This window comes from Geospiza fortis, unplaced genomic scaffold, assembly GCF_000277835.1.
Source record: "Geospiza fortis unplaced genomic scaffold, GeoFor_1.0 scaffold98, whole genome shotgun sequence".
NCBI classification, from domain to species: Eukaryota; Metazoa; Chordata; class Aves; order Passeriformes; family Thraupidae; genus Geospiza; species Geospiza fortis.
Genome location: NW_005054306.1, coordinates 10,531,772 through 10,554,297, shown reverse-complemented (window position 1 = coordinate 10,554,297; position 22,526 = coordinate 10,531,772). Strand labels below are relative to the sequence as shown.

General features: G+C 40.7%; 1 protein-coding gene across 2 annotated transcripts in view; it reads right to left on the bottom strand.

Moving 5' to 3' along the window:
• Positions 1-22,526, bottom strand: part of NCOA7 (nuclear receptor coactivator 7) — a 68,127-nt gene that overhangs the window by 8,131 nt on the left and 37,470 nt on the right. For both annotated transcript variants that reach the window (XM_005418464.2, XM_031066662.1), the window contains 8 exons: positions 15,894-15,973; positions 14,993-15,100; positions 14,130-14,228; positions 12,947-13,072; positions 10,563-10,747; positions 8,135-9,201; positions 6,560-6,728; positions 94-241 (listed from right to left, as the gene is read on the bottom strand). In XM_005418464.2, coding sequence (XP_005418521.1) covers positions 94-241; positions 6,560-6,728; positions 8,135-9,201; positions 10,563-10,747; positions 12,947-13,072; positions 14,130-14,228; positions 14,993-15,100; positions 15,894-15,973 — 1,982 coding nt within the window. The remainder of the gene's footprint in view (positions 1-93; positions 242-6,559; positions 6,729-8,134; positions 9,202-10,562; positions 10,748-12,946; positions 13,073-14,129; positions 14,229-14,992; positions 15,101-15,893; positions 15,974-22,526) is intronic.

The following is a 22,526-nucleotide window of genomic DNA, read 5'->3' as shown; positions in this document are numbered from 1 at the left end:
CATAAAATCCTCAAAAGAACAACTGCTGAGATTCTTAGCAGAGGATGCACACTTGATACGCACATGCTTCACGTAAAGGCAGAAGGCACTCACCTCCCAACTTTTAGTAGTGGGCTCACTAAAGAAGTTGTCAATCATGTCAAGCTCCTCCTTTTCTACCACAACAAAACCTTGCTCTTTGGCATCTTTCCCATATATTTCTGGTGACCACTGAACAAAAAATGTGTACAAGTGATCCACCCTGTGAAGAGAGGAGGAGGAGACAACCATTGTTCAGTGGTCCATGAACCCAACACTGTCATGTAGCACAGAGGTTTTGCCCAATGCCAAAGCAGGGACAACTACACAAACGGGATACCCATGTACCTCCCCCCTCCCATACCACACAAGGCAACAGCTCCCTCCACCTGGCAGCCTGAACCACTTCAAGGTTTCTCTGCTTGTGTTTTCCTCCTCTCTTTGCTATATGCAAAGCCAAGGAATCATGGTAAAGAAATATGGCTTGTCCAGTCCGACACAATTCACATTAAGAAGTCAAATTGATTGATATTAGGTCATAGTCACTGAAGTTAAATCTGTAAAACATTCAGTTTGCCCATTTAGTTTGACCTCCAGCAATGAAACAAGCAATGAGATCACCAGTGAAATCTACACTACAGTTTTAGCTGCCCTTTAAAAGTTATAGAGGCTAGCCACAAAACAATCTTCATTCTCTTAGCATTATGAAAATAAGCTGTTACTGACAGCTTTGCTAATGATATAGTATCAGCAGCACATGCTCTTCCATAAATGTAGTCAGCCCTCAGCCACTGTCTTTAAAAAGATATTGCTTGACAACTTCCATAACAAACCACAAAACAATTTCTGAAGAAGGAATTTATGTATTAAGTTAAAATGAACACATACAATTTCAAACAGGAATACAACAGTGGATCCACTATACAAGAAGCTGAATTGCCAACAAAAAAATCAGACCCACAGCAAAGAGGGCAGATAGAAAGATGGTAAGTGCTTATGACATCGGATCTTCCTCCAGCTTTTCACTAGGAAGTTACATCCAGCAACTCTCAGATCAACAGAAAACACCTATTAGAAATATAGACAATTCCCCCCCACACAGCATATTTCAAGTAACTTGGATTTATATGTATGCACAAATAATCTTAAAATATCCTTTCAGCACTGTTACAATATGTTAGGGTCACTAGTATAATTCCAGATTTTTTCAAATGAGTCTACAAAAGGAATAAAGAATTCATTTTGCTTCATCATGGAAATAATGAAAAAGGAATAAATTAGCATTGCTCACAGAGGTTTCAGAAAAAGCAGTCTGATTAGCTCCTTGCTAATTAATTTGAGCTTTAATTGAAAGAGACAACTGACTTGAGCACTGTGTATTTTATATGCAGTAGTCCTACTCTGGAAAGCCAGCTACTTAATTCCTACAAATCCCTAAGAAAGGACAATAAAAGTAGTGGTTTCTGCTGTCTGGGTAAGATCAGTTTGAAAGCACATTTATGCAGGTGGATGAAGGAGAGCAGCACACTCGTATCTCAGAATCACAGAATGTATTTATGTTTTAAGCCATCTCTGGAAATCATTTAGGCCAGCTCCTGCTTATATAGCAGAGCTAACTTCCAGTTTAGAGGAGGTTGCACATTCTTGTCTATTTGAGTTGGAAAAACTCCAGCAGTGATTCTACAAGTTCTCCATGCATAGCCTGTCTTCTGGTTTTTTTTTTCTCTTTTATCTCATCACCATTTTCCCTGAAGCATGCAGCACATGATCTGAGAAGAGTCTGGTGCCATCCTATATTTTTTGTTTCTTGTCCCCTCTCCTCCATTTTTTAACCAAGTGCCTAAAAGTTGTTTTGCTGTACTTCCTTACTTGAGTCAGGCAAGAAGTGAAGCCTTTGTTACTGCAAGGACACACCACTGACATGTTGAGTTTGCTCTCAACTTCCCCAACTCCTTTTCAGCAGAGCTACTCCCAGCAGTAGGTGGGGGCTGCCTTTCCCCACCTACTGCTGCAGGAACTGCTCCATCCCAGGTGCAGAACTTTTCCATTTGCATTTTCTGCACTTCCTGATGTTTCTGTCAGCCTGTTGTGTCAAGGCCTATCTGAATAGCAGCCCTGCCCTCCGATTACGAGCACTCTCCAAATTTTGTGTCATTCCCTAAAATGACAAAAGTGTGTTCTGTCTCAATATCCATGTCACCAGTGAAGGCATTAAGAATTATCAGTCCCCAAGAATACCACTAGTACCTCATTGCCACTCAGACCAACTACCTGTGAGCCCAATGGTCCAGTCAATTTTACAACCACCTGTAACCTACCTGTCCAGATCATATCTTTCCACTTTGACTACAAGGATACTATGGAAGATTGTGTTGAAAGCCTTAGTAACATGATGGTATCAATCCCTTGCTCTCTCCTTGCTCAAGGAGCTAGCAATCTCAAACAGAAAAGTTATTTGATCAGTAGAAAAGTAATTTGCTCTTGGTAAATATATGACAGCTGATCCTGATCACTTCTTTCCCTCTGTATGCTTGGAAATGGTGTCTGTAAGGACTTGCTTCCCAGGGACTGAGATGAAGCTGACTGCCCCATGCTCCCACAGATACTTCCTTGATTTTTCTGACATGGTTGCAGCATTTGTCTTTCCAATTATTAAGGAACATCCCCCCTGAAAACAACCTTTCAAAAGATGATAGAAAGCAGCTTTGTAATAACATCAACCAACTTCTTCAATATACTTAGAACATTTCCTGTCAGGCCCCATGGACTCGTATATGCTCAGTTTATTTAAGTAGTACATAACTAAGTTTTCCTCTGCAATGGACAGTTGATAAATCCAGACAGTCCAGATTAAAAAGCAGCAGCATAAAACAGAAATAGGTGATTAAAGAGGTGATGTCATTCTGAAAAGGGATGCTCTGCTAATAAAATTCTAACATTATGCTACAGTGGTATTTCCAAGCTACGAAATTGAAAACATTTGATCCAATTTTTAAATTGAAAAGCCACTTCTTGAGGAACTTTCTTACAGTCAATTAGACAGCTGTGACAAAATTTATCCTAGAACTCAATAGCTGTTTTGGTGATCACATGCTTATGAGTGTATAATGCACTAAAAGAGAGACATCAATAAAACAAAGTACTTGGAAAGAGACAACTATAGAAACCTGAAGTTAGTAACTCCAGAAAGAAAATATTCAAAAGGCTCTAAGTCCAGCCACTGTTCCTGACCCAGAGAAAGACATTAATCCAGAAGTATCCTGTGACTTTGTTATAAATGTGCTTGACTAAATGATGATTCTTCCCAAATCTTGAGCACTGAGGTATTGTAAGCCCTCATATGCTTTTATGAGCTTATAGAGACTTCTATGAGTCCTCATTATAAGACATTAAGCTATAGATACAAACAGGTTTTCATAAATTTCCTCTGTACAGTTTGATATCTTATTGTCAGGAGTTTAGCAGTATTCTTCTTATAAAAGGCTAATTTAAAAGGATTCTAAATCTAGCAAAGAAGTGGATGCCCTCTCAGCAGCACAATCTCAGTGCAGTGTCTTTTACATCAACTTCAGTGCAAATTATACATTCACAAAACAAACATATTTGCAGAATTTACACTGTGGAAAATTAAACAGATTTACTTCTTGACTGAGGAACTAGTCAATGCTATTACTTACAAGCAATGAAATTCTGCATTACTATCTGTGTCTCTGTGCAAGACATTTTCTTGTAAAAGGTCTGCAGGAAATGTGTGACCTAATTACTGAGCTACTGCTACTCAAAATTCACTAGGGTGGGAAACCACATTCCACTTAAACATAAATCCACATAGTAAGAGCACACACAGACTTACCCTCTAATACTGTAAGCTTTACCCATTGTAAAACTTCCCAGCAAAACAGAATCTCTATTTGTGTCCAAAAGCATGGGTGACCCTCTGCTCAGCTGAACCTTGCAAGAAGCTGCCCTAGGCTGAGTAATCTGTATATAAGGCAACTCCAGATGCCCAGCATCCCCTCTGTGTGCTGAGGTGAGCCCTGCTGTGGCCAAGCAGGCAGCACAAAGCAGTGCTGCAGTCACTGATTAACTCAGCCACACCATGCTGGCCATGGGCCGACGTGTGCCGGGACACACTCGGCGCCTGGGAAACCACGCATGGAGAGAGAACACCTACAGCAAGTGAGAAGATTTAGTGCCTTTATAAAGAATATCAGCCTAAAAGTCTTCTTTCCAGAGGCTTCCAACAAAAAAATAAACATAAAAGTACTGGGACCAGAAAGTAGCTGGAGCTGGCACCTGGAAGAGCAGCTCTGCTGGGAGCTGTGGGACCAGGCTGAAATTGTGGGACCAGGCATCACAACCAATGACAGAAGCTGTTTTAACAGCAAACACTATGACCATGGAAAAAATGTAACTAAAAGCAAATCAGAGGAAGATTTAACTTACACTAAATATAGACATGCAGACCAGTTTTTTCCCAATCTCACTCCAAATTTGGACAGTCTTTTTTGATTTTGCTTTGTTGTTGTTGTTGTTTTTTTTTAATTACTACAAAACATTAAGATGCTGCACAAGCTACTGTGACTGGACTGGAGAATGTGTTTTATTTATGCTGTTTTGTGGCCAACAAGATGAGAGTGTTATTTTTTATATTTTCACACATTAATATAAATTGCATTTCAAATAGTTTTAGACTTAGTTCACTATCTCCTATTTTGTCCAAAATACATGGCAAAGCTATCCCAAACAACCTACTGTTCATGGCACTCTCAAGATGCAACACTTATGTATATATTCTACACAATACTGATTCAAGAATATTCCCAGAAGGTAGGAAGTGTTGTGTTTTGCTTTGGGAATGCATCCAAGAGCTTGGAGAAAACACCATCTTGTTCAAGAGATGAAGACATGCCTGGCACTAATACAAAGGAATGGGTCTCACATCTAATTTCTGCTCCAAGTTCTACTTGATCTGTCATGCAATTCTGGGGTGTTAAAACAGGCATGAATAGCACTAAAAAGACCCAAACTTACAACCCATCATTCACCACTACTTTTGATCAAGATCCAAACAGCAGCCCTGACATCAAAGATCTGGTATGTCAGCCAGCATGGCCCAGGTGCTGCTGCAGCGGCTCACTGCAGAAGTTACCTTTTTCTCATTATAAAAACTGAAGTACAAACCAGTTGTCAGCACTTCAGTTTATAAATGGATTAGGTCTGCTCACCATTCAGAAAGTTTCTGCTCATAAAAGGACAAGCAGCAAAGCTGTTTGCCAAGTCTGTGGTTAGAAGCTTGACAGATTTACCTGTTACACACAGCAGTGATAGAGATTATCTCAGGCAGCTCAGCAGCTTCATTCACTGTTAGCTGCACTATCCCCAAAGCATTAACTGACCTTGTGTTGTATTACAGCATCATTCCAACTCATCACTCCAGCTCCCTGAAGTATTTACTCAAACTTCAACCCAGAATTTTCTGAACCCACCCTTTTGCAATCCCTGAGGAGCCAAGGACTGGGATCCACAGATAGCAAGCAAACCAAAAGCCATCCAGCTACTCTCCCAAGGATCACATTCCAGCTGGATTAAACTCTCCCTCTCCTCCAGGAAGAGTTCCAAAACAGCGACTCCCACACTACTACAGACAATCAAAACACTCCTTTTCAAACCACAAAAAATATAAACACTTAAATCAACACACATGACACACATTTGAAATTAAAATTATTAAATAAAAATTATTTTTAAAAACTTGACTGCATCTGAAAGAGACATCTCTGAGACGGATCACAAGTTCAGATTCCTCCTTCCTGGCATCTAATTTACCAGAATCACTGATTTTAGTTCATCAACAGACCAGAGAATTGCTCTAGTTGCCTTCTGTCAACAAAAGAATCACGAATTTGATTCTTCACAGCCAGTGAAAATTCTCGGGTGATTTATGTGGAAAATCATAGACCTCCACTTCTCTAGTTTGTTGGTTTGCTTTTTTCTAGAGTACTGTTTATGTATTAATACACACCTACAGGAAAACATTTGTGTTCCTCAATTTTACTGCAAAGGGACTATTTTTAATGAGACAGAGGACAGAAATCCTCATACCTGTTTAGTTAGGAGTGTCTCCCTTTTCCCATATGATTCCCTTTGCTCATGTGAAATACTTAATTTTTTTAGCACTGACACCTCGGTAGATTCCACACCCCTCCAGCCACTGCTCTCTTTCCCCCATTTCCTGGACTACAGCTGAAACCCTGATCATCTCCCAGTTCTTTTATCATATGTTAGCTGCACATATATCCCTCTTTCCATCTTCCAGTGGCACCTGAGGCCTTTTTCATTCCCACTGAGAGCCATATTAGACCAGCAACAAACATTGCTTTATGTTGCTGGCATGCAATGAAATGAGGGCACCCCTCAGCATCCCTGCTGCACTTCACAACTAGGACCATGTAAGTAATATAAGATTCAGCTCTAGAAAGCAGTTCACATTTAAAAAGTAACAGACAGACATTTTTGTGCTGACAGGAGTGCAGCTTACCTTTCGCGAGGAACAGCAAACCAGTACTCAGGTTGCTTTATCTTTTTACTGTACTGCTGAGACATGGTTGTGCTCTGAGACACAAAGGACTTTCTCATGGGCTTGCCTACTTTAATGCACAGAAACATTGGAGGAGTCTTGCTCTTCTCCTCTTTTGAAGGAAGCATATCTGAACAAGACACAAAAGAAACAGTCTGCTTACAGGAAAGTACAAATGCTGCAGCTGATAAAACACTGACAAAGATTAACAATCTTGTAAAAAGGAATACTCAGAGGCACCATACACAGAATTACACTTGACTTCAACAACACAACTGGTTTAGTAAAACCACATTCATCCTAAACTGAGGCCATTCATTCCCACTTTGTCACAGCCTGTATCCCCCTCAGTTGTACAGCTGTGTACAGAACAGCCCTGTAAAGAAATAGGTAAGATGACCAGGCTGAGTGCTGCCTGCAACACAAGGCAGGCAAAGGGGACATTAGGGTCCAGAAAACCTATCCAGGCTGAAGGGCAATCCTGCATGCACACACACACGCACGCAAAAATCTCAGTCAGTTTCTCAACTCTGTCGGTCACACAGACACACAAGCACCTTTTATCTGCACAAGACAAGGCCAAGCCTAGAAGCAGTTTAGGCTCCTTAAATTGCTAGTGTGACAAAAAAACCCCAACTTGCTTAATTAAGTACAGCTTCAGTCACACTGAAGTTGCCTTCTTTGTTTTAGCAGTACACATACAGCCAAATACCACCAGCAGAAACCCTTATAAAAAAAAAAAGAAAAAATCCTTTTAAGAACAACTATTCTTAAAATAGAGACTTCCACTTTAATCATCCCCCACCACCTGATCTGACTCAAGGGTATGTCCACTGGTTCATTAAATTACCCAGAGAGGAGCATCAACGCTCCAGGACAGACTACTGCTTAGAGGCACTGGGCTGCCATAGAAATGGTTATTATGTGTGCACATGCTCTGAACAGAGATTTCATTTGGGTATGTGCTCTCCTGGAACAGCCTGAATTATTTCTGATAATGCAATGATCAATCAGGAGAAAACTGATCACTCAGTAGGACTATACATGTATTCCAATTTATCACTTCTTTAAGGGTTTCCATAGCATGAGAGACACCAGACACATGCAAATATTGTCAAGAATACTTCAGTGCCCCCTTCACAGCAATGCTCTACTACCTTGGATACTGTCAGAAACAAAACTGACAGACTTCAATGAGACAACAGTGGTTACCAATACAGACTGACAATTCCTAGGCCATGAAGTGTCCCTGCCAATACTGGATGACATTTCACTATCCTTCTTAAAGCCAGCAAACAGAAGTACAGATTGTATAAAGAGTGATCACTGAATGTGGAGAGAGCACACAAGCTACTTATCAAACAACAAGCTTTGAGAATTTGAAGATAGCAGGTAATATAAAACTGAAATACACAAGGAGTAAAAAAGAGACCAGGTATTACAGAGAGAAGAAATTTAGAGAAGGCTGTCAATTCAAAGGTTACCGTCATAATGCTGTCCAAGTCTCAGAGGAAACAAGGATAACCAGAGACCTACCTTCAATTGGCACTTGAATTTTCTGCAGCAGCCACAGTCTGATTTCTGATTGATTGTCTAACTGTGTTTCTTGACAGGTCTTGTCTACAGTTGGTACTAATGAAGAGTCCACAGACTCTTTCAGATCCTTTTCCTCTGCTGCTGCTGAGCTGATTTCTAATGAAGGTGCTTTCCTTTCAACACAGCAGGAATCAAGTTCCATACTTTTAACTGTATGGACTTCATTAGCTTGGGACTTTGAACAGCTAAGTGTAAGGTCTATGCCAATTGCTTTATTGTTTTCACCTTTCTGGATTTCAGCCTTGTGTAAGTCTTCAGATGACTGAGACCCATTTCCATCTTTATTGAGGTAAAATTCAATAAGTTTATCTTTCTCTAGCTCTTTCTTAGTGTCCAATTCAGTCTCCACCTTACCTGTCGGGGTACTGACACATTTGTTTACTTCTGGAATAACATCTTGCTTTTCACACAGCTCTAAGTCTAAGTCAGCTTTAGGTTCAACACTGTCCTTTTTTTCCAAGGAATCAACTGTCAAGTGCTCCTGGACTTCTGTAGTAGGTTTGGTTACCTGCTGCTTAGTTCTCCCCAAGTCCCTGGGGTCAGCCAGCAAGCCTTCCATTACTGAGATTTTCCTGTCCAACCCTCTATCCATACGAGATGATGTCTTTTCCAGCTCAGTGAGGTCATCCTCTCCTTCTCCTAGAAGGGATTTTTCTTTGGTTTTGGTATCTGAAGCATTTTTTCCCCTGGAAGAGTCCTTGGTACATGCATCTGCATCAAACTTTTCCAAATGTTCAGTGGCAGTGATGTTGTTGGGAAGCTCCAGAGACTTTGATTTGATTGAGCCCGTACTCTCTGATGACTGAAGAACTTCAAAATCAGCAGACTTTTCCTTGTCGGAAGGCTTTATCTGTTTGGCACCCAGAGCAACAGATGCATCTCCATTCTGCTGCCTCTTTTCCTTGCTAAGGGATTTGAATTTGCTGAAAGGATTGATATCTTTCTCAGAGGACAGGTCTTCCCATTCTCCTGGCCTGTACAGAGGACAAAGATCCTTTGGTATGTCACTGTCAGGGGAAATGATGGATGTACATACGATGTTAAAAGCAAAATGGAAACGGAAAAAAATTAAAATAAAAACTAAACATCAAATTAATTTAAACCATGAAACTTGTCGAAAAATAACTTTCTCCAAAATAAACATACAGTACTGGAAATAAGTGACTTTAAAGACAATGGAGAAAAATGCTGAAAGTGTAATACCAAAATAAAATGAGTAAACCACCAGAATATGCCACGTGGGTGAAGAAATGTAACACAATAATAAGAATGTGCAAGTCATCAGAAGTTCCATAACAAAAAAACACAGGACATGTATTTAGCTGCTGGAATTTAATTCAAATCCCATTAATAGTGTAATTTCCCACACCTGACAATGAGTCAACATCTACAACCCTCCATGCTTCCCTAGTCAGTACAAATGTATTTTTGAGAAAAAAAAATCAGAGATAAGCTGTATCCTGTTTGAACACGTTTACTGCAGAACAGTAACAGCCAACACAGTTATTAGCTTTCTTCTATTCATCTCCATTATTCAAACATACTGTTTGAATGCAGGCTTCCCCAAACATTTCTTTTTAAAGCAGGACAATCATAAATATTTCAAAATGAAAAAATCTGAATAAACATATCAGCATAAAACTTCAGCTCTTTGTTACTGATAAAACTCTAAGGAGAATTAGAAAACAAGATCCTCATCAGTTAAGAATTACTAAGAAGTAGTATCTGGAAAGTTTTTCTTGACATGAGAAATCCAATGGATTTCACTGTTCAAACAGGTATTGCCATAAGAACAAAACCCCGCTTAGAACAAACATATAAGCAGTGCCTGGTCTGTGCATAAATGAAAGCAACCCACCCCAGAAAGCCTATAATGTATTATAGATTACAACTATCAATAAATTTCTGGTTCTGAGATAGAAGTATTCCACAGTCTGGTGTTTCTGTAAGTCCTGAAGATGGCAGCTGAGGTGTTGTTACCTTCAAAAGTTTCAGATACTCCTCTGAGAACAGTCCTGGTAACACAATAGTGGTCAAAATCTAAACCTCTTCACATCCACTGAAAGAGCCCTAGAGACAGGTCAGTGCCAGACCCAACTGTGGCATATTACAAATGCTTTTATTGATTACTGGTTTGTACTCCCTTGCACTTGGGTTCTCACATTTGTCACCCATTTGTGTTAATGCCACTTAGTGTTCTAAACAGAGAGTTGTTGTTCTGAAGAACAACGCAAGTGAATCATTCCTTTGCTGGCACTTTACTCTGTTGCACTGAAACTCTTCCCCTGCATTCCCCCATTCCCCAGCCCTTTTCCATGACCCTTACTGAAAATCTGCAAACGTAAGTTCAGGGAAGAACACTCCTTACGATGGCAATGCATCTTTAATCTTCATGTGAGAGATGTCATTGTAGAGAGCTATAGAGACAACCTCCTCCATGGGGCAGATGAGCCCATACTCTTCACAGCCATTCTCAATCACCAGAGGATCAGACTTATGTGGGTCAAACATGATATTGTTTGGAGTTACTATCATGACTCCTCCAACGACGCCCTAAAACAGGACAAGAAAGAGTCAGCATATCACATGCAATGCACTTATCATTGGGTGTTGGATTTTAGGCTACTATTCTCAAAAGCAAAACCACTTTCCTGCCTCTTTATACTGTGTCATGTAGTGTTCGCTAGCAAAATACTTTGCTTTCCACATGCGTCAAGTAAGAATGAGACATTGTAAGGAGAGAAAAAAAAATTCTTAGTAACTCTTAATAAATTCTTAGTAAATCCAAGTTCCTGGCTGATAAGGAAGAACATCTGAACTATTCAACTTTCAGAGCTGACTGCTATAAGGTAAAAATGTGATTGTTAATCAATCTCAAAAAAAAACAGATTAGTGGATTTATTTCTTTAAAAAACTACATAGTATTTTATTCTGGATGCAGCTACTTTCATTTGATTCATGAATTTACATGCAACCAACAGACTTGCATGCAGTTTTACTCATAGAAACATCCAGGTTACTATGCCAAGCTAACATCAGAGGTCCCCTTGATCTGCTTTCCCAGAGGTACATGCAAAAGGCTTCTCCATACAGGGATCTGGTATGAGGCAGCTTCTTCCCAACCTAGAAATAGCTCCTATGGTCCAAGCATATTCTGCACAGGACTCATTTAATTCTTCAAAATGTGCTCTAGCAATGGATTTGATAAAATGCTGCTGCATGAGCCATTATTCAGCATCAATCCATGGCAACTGACCATTTTCCAAGATTTAAAAAGAAGATTTCCACTGTCTCGCTTCTGCGCCCTCTCCTCCAGAAGAACTACAAAATTCACCAGACTAACTCAGAATCTGTTTGTAAATCATGACATCTGACAAATGAGAGACACAGATCAACTGAATGGCCCACACTGCAGGTACTATTAATTATATGAGGTCATCTGCAAGGCAAGCCAAGGAAGGCTCATAAATACCCAAGTAAAAGACCCCAAGCTTGATCTGTGGGGCTTTTTTTTAAAAGCAGTTAAGATATCAAGCTGATGGCTTGGCACTGGCAAATGAGCACATGAATGCCTGCTCCTTTATAAAGCAAAGTCTGTTCACATTTCCCATTCACTTCTGTATGACTCGCTGCTCAAGCTTGGTTTGTGTTCAGATGACAGAATGGAAAAAAGTGCAGAGGCTTCTCCTAGAAGTCACAACAGAATACATCAGTAGGATGTACTTCCCACCCAGCCACTGCAGGAAGCCAGGCAACAAGGGATTTCAGCTACACTGGCAAAGAAGCCATCTCATTTTTGATTGCTCTGGCTGAAAATTTATTTTTCCATCCTGTAGCCATAAAATTGGCAATCTGTACCCCCTGCACTTAACAAGCATCACAGAGCAAGTGACAGTACTGCCCTAATTTACATGCCAGACATCAAGTAGTCCTCTATTACATTCTACAAAACGCAGACTGTAAAACTGCAGAGTTGATAAATACAGTCTACATCCACTCAATGCAAAAGAAGCCAGAAACCCTAGGTGTAAACACATCCATCTTACAAAAGTCGGGACTAAGGGAAAAAAAATGTTGCAACTACAATGATTAGCATCTCCAGTGTTATAAATTCCAGAGAACTTGAAAATCCAAACATGCAGACAGCTAACTGAAACCAGAGTCAACAAGGACAGATATGTCAAAGTAGGCAGTTCAGGAAGAAGTGTCTTGCAACCTTGAGAAAAGGGCTAAAATACTACCCAAGCTCTGTGCTTCTAAAACACTTGCTGTAATTTAGAATCGCAGTCCCGGCCTATGTTACACGAAAAAGAAAGAAAAGATTGTATAATGCAATATTCATCCTTTTATTAGGCTTGCACAACATTCATTAGCAAGTGCAGAAGCGACATCAACATATTTGGAAACACTGCTCTGGAAACAGTTAAAATTTATCTTCATGTCATAAATGAAATAGACTGGCATGTACTCATTTTATAAAGCTGTTGCTCAATTTGATGGAACTGGACAACTAATCCTGACATGCCGTAACTCTGAAGTGCAGTTCTCTCTGTGTATCTAGCAACACACAAGCAAAAGAACAAAATTATACAGCATATTATCACAGTACCAACAAACACAGGAGTAATAGATAAAGCCAACATACCTTTTACATTCTTTAAAAACATTAAGCACATTTGCCTCCCCCAGTATTCATCACTCACTTATCCAAAGAGAATCTTAAACAATGCCCAAAAATCAGGTTTCACCTACCTTACCATCTGTGAAGTAGCGACAATTCATTTTTAAAAATTTGACAACCACAGGCTCATCTTCTTCTGAAGTAGAGGACAGGACTCTCTCCACTGGTTTGAAAGCCTTTCTTGCCAAATCAGCATCCTTCGAAAAGAAAAAGTTCAGTGCAGAGCAACAGGACCAGAATCATATACTTCTAGATTTTTGAAAACTACAAGGCCAGGTTCAAACAATTATTTTCCATTTGCATAAGGAAGAAAAGCAATGGTCATGTATGTAGGTATACATGTACACTTCCTACAGTGTCCTATATTGAAAATAAACAACAAACCCACCCTTGTAACCTTACAAGAAACGCCATACAAATAACAGGCAAGAAATTAAAAAACACCAAGGCAGGTCAACTCACCAAAATTCCATTACACACTCTCAGCAGGGAGAGAGCCTGCCCTGACACATCATCTACACTGAGGACCTCTGCTCACAGAGCACTGGTGTGATTCCCCATGCAGATGGCACAGGGGTAAGGTTAAACACAATTATTCACTCCAAGCTTCTCTCCACTCTTCATTAGTGATGTATTTGAAATGACTAATTACTTTCATCTCAGCAGATGTTAAAGATGTTAAAGGCAGCTAAACTGCCTAAAGATGCTACCTGAAAATCATCATGGTCAATCACCCTTCTAAAGAAAATGAAAGACCAGCTATGCCAAGACCTTTCACAAAGATTAAATCCAGCAGTCTTGTCTAAAGACAAGTCTGTATATGGGTACCACCACAATTCAACTAGAAAGAAACTGACTGCTCAGACTAAACCAACAGCCTCCCTGTTCAAGGATGCCAGTGCAGGATCAAGGCTCTGGACTACCAAGCAGCATAAAAATCTCCAGCAGGAAACACTAAATAATTTTTCATATTTAGCTTTCTATTCTTTAAAATTGTGTACTACACTATTTTTAGTAGTTTTGATAGACTTAGGGCCCAACTGAACTTGTAATGGGTTTCCACACTCAGAATTCCCTTAATTTGGAGTATTTTTAAGACAATGGTAAATTTTGTAGTACAGAAAACTACACAAGCAAACACTACACACAATGCCTGTAAACTCAAAAAACACCTATTTACACAGCCTTGATTCTCAGCTTCAGAATCAGAAAATATTTTGAGAGTTTAGGACCAGTGAAGCATGTTTGACTTACAGGGAGTTTATCATATTCAGCATCTGATGATGAAGGAGAAACAGGAGCACCAGGACTAGAAGACAGCCTCCCAGCACTTGTATCTGGCACAAAGAGAATCTAAATACAAATAGGCATTTCAAAACAGTGAGGCAAAAGCTTTAAAATGTCATTAACTATGTTATATTAGAAAGACAGCACAATACTGATCACTCATATCTGCAATGTACACCTTAAAAACATTCAGAAAAATTAAACTAATTTCCTTATTCCAGCTTTTATCTGCTGGGTATACTTAGGCAAGTCACACTATCTCTGTGCCTCAGTTTCCCTATCTGCAAATCAAGACACTTCAACCCCTGCATGGCTGTGAAGCAAAGAAGAGATCTGCTCTTTATGAACCAAGTGTTAATCTCCACACTTGCATTTCCAGTCCTGGAAATTTTAGGATTTAGGACTCTCCTAAAAAGTCTCTCTCCATTTATTTCTCCTCTTACAGGAGACTGACTCATATCCAACATAATGGCACAAAGGCATTTCAATTTCTGTCTCTCTCTAATTCTTTAATGCATTATAGATTGCATTTATCCAGACTTCCCAATAATCCAATGCCCTTGCAACAGCTGTATTATCTTCTTGAGCTTCAGAGTCATCTTTAGGGTTTAGAGACAGTACATAAATAACAAGTTAGATATGGCAATTACAAAGCTTTCCCGTCACACCAATTCCAAGAAATAATCTACTGAGTTTCCCTTTAAGGGAGGGCTTTAAATTAGTGTTCATTATCCTTGTATCCAAGTACCTAAAATATACATGTAAGTAGTAAAAAACTTCTAAATACATAGCAAATAATTATGTTTCAGGTATTTAAATAAAAGATTTACCTGGCCTGGCACAATTGTCTGTGTGAAAAGCTTATTGAGCTCCACCAGCTTGTTTGGGGTGACGTTGAACTTTAATGCTATGCTGTTTATGGTGTCCTGATTTCCAGCCTGAAGAAAGAGGTGATGACTAAGATTACCATACTGAACACAGCACCACACATGAACTACACCCATTTAACAGACTGTTTGTAGGGATAGACTTGATAGACATCTATTTAATAGCTTAAGTAATAAGCCAGTATCAAAAAAAAAGGACAGAAATATTCTTTCACAATATACAGTAGAAAAAAATGTGGAGGTGTTACAGATGTCCCTCTCCTTATCTCTTAAAACTTTGAAGCAGCACATCTGTATTTACAATTGGTCTGGCAGGGGGAGGAAGGTCATACACTGCAAAGTTCACTACACCTCCAGCAGCCACAGCACGCCAGGCATTTGTGCAGTTCCCAGCTGGGACACCACCTCGCACAGAGGCTGTGTGGTGGAATGGAATGCACTGAGCGACCTGAGGGCTCACACACACAGAGCAGAGCTAGCACACTGCTGCCCTGCTCCAGCTTACAGAAACAGATCTCATCAAGCACAGGTCAGCTGCAGAATGTGAGTATTTTTCAGAATAACAAAACCACTGCTCTATTAGAGAGCCATAATGGAGAAGTAAAAATGGGACTGGCAGCTGCAAGAGGCAGAGATCCTGGGTTGAACAGAGATTCAGGATGTGACCCTAGCTCTCCCCATTATGGTGGTATTTGAATGGTATCAACAGGAGCAATCCCTATTGACATAAGTGCAAACTGAGAAGGAATTAGTGCTCACAGTTTTGTGCCACTGCTCCCCTCTCAACCCTTAACACCTCCACTTTCAAAAGGCAGGCATGAACACACCACACACCAGCACTTACTATATATTCTATGGTACCATGGGGCTTCTGAGAAACCATCTTTTTCTCTTTCTTTTCATTGCTTTTGTTTTGATTGTCATCTAAAGAGAAAAAAAAATTCAAATAATTGACTGTCAAGATGTTTACCTTTCAGCGTATTTTGAAAGAAATCTACAGAATGTGCAAATTGCAGCTGTGAAGAAGAACAAGAGGACATATTAAAATGCCTATTAGGCCTTAAGATTAAATTGTAAGGCAAGAAAACTTCATCAAGTACAGCAGGTTTAGTAATCGTTCAGGAACCCTGCAGGAGTAATGTATATATGATACCATAGCAATACACAACTGCTCCCATGGTTTCTTGGTGATTCCTACACAGTTCCGCTCTGGATACAAGTACTTCGTACCATCAGGTGAATATATTCATATCTGCTGCCTTGGTACAACCACAACAAATACTGGTTAGTCACCACTTCACAAGTACAATATGCTTAAACATTACTTTAATCTCTGAAGGTAAAAGTGTGCCAAGAGTCCTGCAAAGCATGTATACAGTCAAGCCTGAGAAAACATAAAGTTTGTGCAGAAGACTTTTTCTATCAGCTGAAATACACAGAACTCACTACAGCTGCAGAACCCAAAGCCTTGCAGGACCACCCAAAAGACACTCATGAGCTGTCAACACCAGAGCTCTCTACCAGAGCAGGGTAGAGATTTCCAGTTCTTATGACAGCAGCGGGTGAGTAAAGCCAAGGCTCAGGGAGGATGGAGCTGCCCAGCCAGCCCCAGCGCCACCAGGCTCCCCTCTCTCCAAACCCAGAGCCCAGCCCCACATACCTGGGGGGAGCGAGGGCAGCATGCAGCCCCAGCTCCAGGAGTGGGGATGGGGTGCCAGGAGACAATTCATGGCTCTCCCTGCCCAACTGCTCCCAAGCCCTCAGAAAGGTCCCTCAGCCTCGAGCAGGATGCTGCAGCCTGGATGAAGCAGGGAGAGCCAAGAAGACAAGGCAAGGCTGAGCCCAGCAAAACCAGCAGCCAGGACCAGGAGCAGGGATACGCTGTCCAGGGCAGACTCCTCCTGCGGTCCAAGCCAGCAGTTGGGGAAGATCAAGGAGGAAAGGACTGGAAATGGCAGCACAGGGCTTCTGACTTGCATTCAGGCTTTGCTGCAACCTTTGCTATTTCCAGAGAGCAAGAGGCAGATAGTAAAAGGAAGGGCGAGGACTTGCCTGCCACACTGTAATGTACACAAGAAACAAGGAGGGGCCCAGTGTGCTGCACCTGAGCCTTCTGCTGGCCCATGGTCACAGCAAGATGAATGCTGTGGGGCTGCCCCAGTGTGCTGCTCCCTCTGTCAGGAGAGACTCACAAGAGCCCTGGACATGCATCCACGTGTTACTGCTGGCATATCCCACCCACCACCTGCCAGGGATGCAGTCATGAGAAGTGCATTGGCAAGGCAACAGAGGCAGAAAGCCTCTTTGGCGTAGGAACCAAACACGGTTTAAGTACATGCACACAGTGTACATGGCATGAAGGACAGCGGGAGGAATGGGAAGATCAGGATGATGCTGGCTTTTCCCTGACAGCATTTTGAAACACAGCATCACTCAATGATCTCAGACACTTCACCTCTGAGACTGGACACCCACATTGAAACTTTTTAAATTAGCTTTCTTACTGTGTTTTTCTGACCATTTGTGTTTTCACCATTGTCACACCACCTTCTGCTGATCAAAGTGAAAGCGTATGGAAAAACAGGTAATGACAGCATCAGCAAGGCAGAGTATTAAACCATCAGAAACACAATGACAACATGACAAACAAAAAATCTGACAAATACTGGATGTTTTCTTTATCCATTACCTGCATAAAACTTCCAATATAGCACAATCCTGCCTGAAGAAACCCTGCCAGCTACTGAGTTCACACTGTTTTGTGCTACCAGAAGAAACCACTTCAACTAGTCCAGGATAACTATAATTACAACTATGTATCACACATGTAGGCAAACTACCTGAACTTTTTGTGACCTTTCCCTGGAGAAAGACAAGAAGGGTAGATCTTTCAGCTAGACTTGGTCAAGGTTAAAAAAGCAGACAAGTTTTCAGATATTTTACCCTTACTCATCTCTGAAACAGTACACAAGGTAGGAAACAGTTAAGAGCAATAATCTCACACTAACTAGACACACTCCAGTAAAACCCTGGAGGAGTGGGTACAAAAATAAACTCTGCCGGAGAGATGTAGAGAGAGAGAGAGATTTTGCACCTGCTGAATGGGAAAAAGTTTAAGTCTGCATGTAGATGGGAGAAATAACAATATGCAATAAAAGCAGTTTCTCTGAAGAGCTTATAATATTTCCTATTAGCTGAACATTTTTTGTTCTAAAGCTTTGTGTTTAAAAATGAAGAGCTGACCACAACAGCAACCACTATGCCCCTGTGGCACAAAAAGACCATAAAACAGCAATACAGACAACTTTCTCCCCTGCAGCTTCCTACCTGGGAGGTAGGACCCCTCTGTCTCACCCTGTGAAATATCAGTATTTTCCAGGTCCTCCTAACTGCATTGCCTGCTAAGTTTGGAGATTAAGAAATACTATCCAAGAAAATGCTGTAACCTGTATAACATTTACATAACCTATATATACCGTATTCTCAGGAGACATATTATATGCTCTAGTTCTTGGCTGACGGGACTGTGAACCTGTTTGCTTAGTAGGATCCTGAACACAAGGGTGGTACAATAGAGAACTAAGTATGCACATATAGTTGAAAACCTCTAACTGCAGGACAAGAAAAAGAGAAGTTTGAAAGGCAAGCTGAGTTTAGATTAAACAAAATACTGTGCTTTTTTGTCAATAAATGTTAATAAATCCTAAATAAGTTGAACAATTAGGCAATTTTCTTTCACACCTATGTGCAAGAATACCTGTTGTATAGTCTGTTTAGCTGCAGGTTAAAAGAAGCAGTCACAGTCTGTGAATTTATTTGTCTCCTGAAACAAAAATATGACATTTTGTGTTTGGATACCTTTTTCTTCTACTCCCTACTGCTTCCTTTTTTTTTTCCTATCCCAGCAACAAAGGGTTGAGAACACTGTCCATACATTATGCCTAACTACTAGACAGGTTTGAGCAATTCAAAACAACATTCTAATTATTTGAATACTGTGAATTCTTAACTAGCCTATGTTTTTAATTGTGCATATAAAGACTTAAAATAATGAATTAAAAATTTCAGACCTTCAGAAGAAAAAATTGCAATGAATCCATTAAACCTGACAGGAACTGCTAAGCCCACATACTGCTCATGTGGTGAGGCCAAGGTCACAAAATCGTGCTCAAGATGAACAGTTTACAGCAATGACTGGCAAGCCTGCCAAAGCAGCACACTTAATATACTTAAACACACACAATATACTGTCTCTCCAGTTCCCCTGATCTTTTCCCATTTCTCCTCCAGGAAGGCAAACGTTTTCTGACATGATCTGAAGGCAGACAGCTCTTGTATAGCCACAGCGGCACCCAGAGCACACACAGGCATGGTGGAAGCCTCAGGAACCACGTTTCTTTCAGTCAGAACTACATGAAGAGCTCCACAGGCTTTAAACAACTGCCTTTGGCTACTTTTTGAACTTGAACACTTGCTTAGTGGTGAAATGACTCACGGTTCTGACTCCCAAATTTTCCTGCACTGCGTGTATGCTGGAGATGGGATTGCACACCCGTGAGAAGTGACTAGGTGTTAATGCAAATTGGATCACACCGCATTTTTAGGCAAAAGGCAGAGTGGGTGGACTGAACCTCTCTGTGGTTTTGGGAAACTTGGAAATCAAGAATTATGTAAAAATAGTAAAATAATAAGCAGTGAGAAGAAGAATGCCAAGTGAGAACAGGCAAGAAAATACAGGCTTACTGAAAACAGACAGGTCTAGAATGGGAATTTTTCTGCCCGTAATGATATATTTGTATCTCAGTTTCCTAGCAGACTCTTGACATTTCATTTAGCAGTGTTACAGGAAACCTTACAAAAAAGAGTTACCTAAGAGTAATTTGGAAACCAGCTATGGAAGGAGTATGATAAAGAGGTCAATCAGTGTATCACCCAGAAGACCTTGACGCATGATAGGAGCATTACACCTCTGCAACTGTGTAAATAGCTCTGTAAGTAGATAGAACAGGTCAAGGAGCACCAGGAGTCTCCTGGGCTGCCCACATGGAGCACGGGCCATCCCCACTGCAGGATGATGCCATCAGCACAGCTGCTGCCCAGCCCAGATGAGTGTGAGGTGTGGCAGCGCTGGCAGTGCCAGCTGAACCCGCCGGGCAGGTCCCGAGCCACCACCAGCCTCAGGTCTGGCGCTGCTGGCAGGAAAGCCCGACCAAACAGGGGACAAAGGACTGACCACTTTCCACACCTGGCAAACAAACTCAGTAGCCTGAGAGGACAGAGGCAATAGCACACTTGGTGCAAAAGTCCATTTTACTCATTAATTTCTGTCTTACCAAAGATTTGGGCCGCATGCCAGTAGGGAAACCTTTCCCCTGATTAGCCCCAAAATCACAGATTTCCCAGAGTAACACCATTCACTGAGCTGTTCTGCTCTTTCAAGAGCTCCACACCACTTCTATGCCAATGAACCCCACGCTAACATGTGCTCATAAAGCAGTGCTTCCCTTCTTGTACCTCATACTTCCCTGAACATCCTAATTAATGCTATTTTAAGGGTGAACAAATAAATAGTCATTATTCACCTTCTGCATACCACTCATGATGTCACAGATTTCCAGCATCTTTTCTCAGTTACTTCACTTTTTCCAACTGACTAATACTGCAATACTTTGGGCTCTCCTGTTTCTCTGATCACACAGCTGCCCTTCTTGCTAGCTTTTCTTCTCCTACTACATCCTTTTTGAGTTGGAGGAAGTAAATCCAAACATAGGTTTTAAGCTATGAATAAAACAATAACATGTGCTGGTGACAGAAAAGAGGGTTTCCTTAAACATGTATGATACTAGTAATTTTTCTATCTCACATACTAATCATTTTTCCATGCTGTCACTGCTGTTTCAGGACACTCCAATCCCACATCTCAATTACAGATTTGTTAGAAGCAATAAAATTATATTGCTATAGTCTAGCCAAGCACCAGGACAAAGGAGTGAAAACCTACAGGTAGCTTGAAAGAATCTGAAACACAATAAATTCAGGAGAGAACAGTTATCCCTCAGAGTAATCTAATCAGGGTACTGATAAGAAATTAAGTAAACAAAGCTTCCTGGGTAGCTTCCTTATCAATGAATGACGACTGACACCAATTATGGTGACAGAGATGGAATACAGTATCACTTAAGTGACTACACACAGAGATCTCAGGAATATGAAAGACTTACTTGGGATGATAGAGGGGGAAGACAAATCAGTTTATCTAAGCAGTTTTTTTTCAGTCGTACCTTCTACCCTGACATTTTAATAACTTTCAGCAATTCTGCTATGCTCAAATTTGTGCACAGAATGATGTAATTGTGATTTAAAACATCTTTCTGGCTTTTCTCATGACTCTCAAAGTGATGAACTGAACAGCATTCACATTAAAATTACTAGTTTTAAATAAAAAGTCTTTCTTTCAGCTCCTGTCAAGTGTGGGTGAACCCCACCACCACAGGGGCCAGATTCCTGGTTTGGGACACCTTCCATCCACTCTGATGTTTCAGCTGCAGCAGCCTCTGAGAAAAGAGACCCAGCCCCTCCTTCAGCCAGCTGCAGCAGTTAGGGGGCAGGCACAGAAAAAGGTTCTTTAGCCATCTGATCAGACCTATCTCCCAGAAAAAAAACAGCAAGTTAGGCAGAAACATTCCCTACTCAGATTTGGATAGCATACTGCTATCATGTTAATGAGAAATAAAAAAATCCCTACACTTTCTCACCAGCTCAGGTATCTGTTTTTCTTCTCTGCTTCCCACTTTCTCCAGAGTCTCCTGATAAGCCCTCACCTTTACTTCTGCATATTTTCACTCTACTGAATCCTAACAGTTGGCTTCCTCTTTCACTGCTGCTGCAGTCACTTGAAACAAAAGGGCAGCTGTCACCCACCACGACCACACTTGTGCTCCTTCATTAGTGAGACTTCTCCTGACACAGGAACATAGCAATTCCCTGAGCAGTACAAATCCAGACACATGACTCTGAAATAGCCATGCCTTGAACAGCTTTGCTCCACTCTCAATAAAAACTGATTGTCCACTAATTATTTTCCAAGCAATTCTTTCAAAGGAATAATGAGATCACCAGAAAATACAGAGCCTCAAGGAAAAATGACAATCAGTTCAAAGAACTGATAAAAAAGGTAGTAACTCCTTCTCCTATTAGGCATTTTTAGGCACACTTCAATAAAAATTTCACTATGGATATTCATGCAATATTCACATACTGAAGGTTCTACACGAAAAACTGCAAATATTTAAGGAACTTAAATTTCCTCTTTATTTACTTCACCCCCAAGAAGGGGCTTTAGCTCCTTTGTGGTCTGACAGTATTCCTTGTGAATCCCATTCAGGAACATATCAGCATCTAAACACATCTTTCACTAAAGTATCACCATAAAATTTCTGACTATCCACTACATTAGGTACTCAAGGACAATACAGAG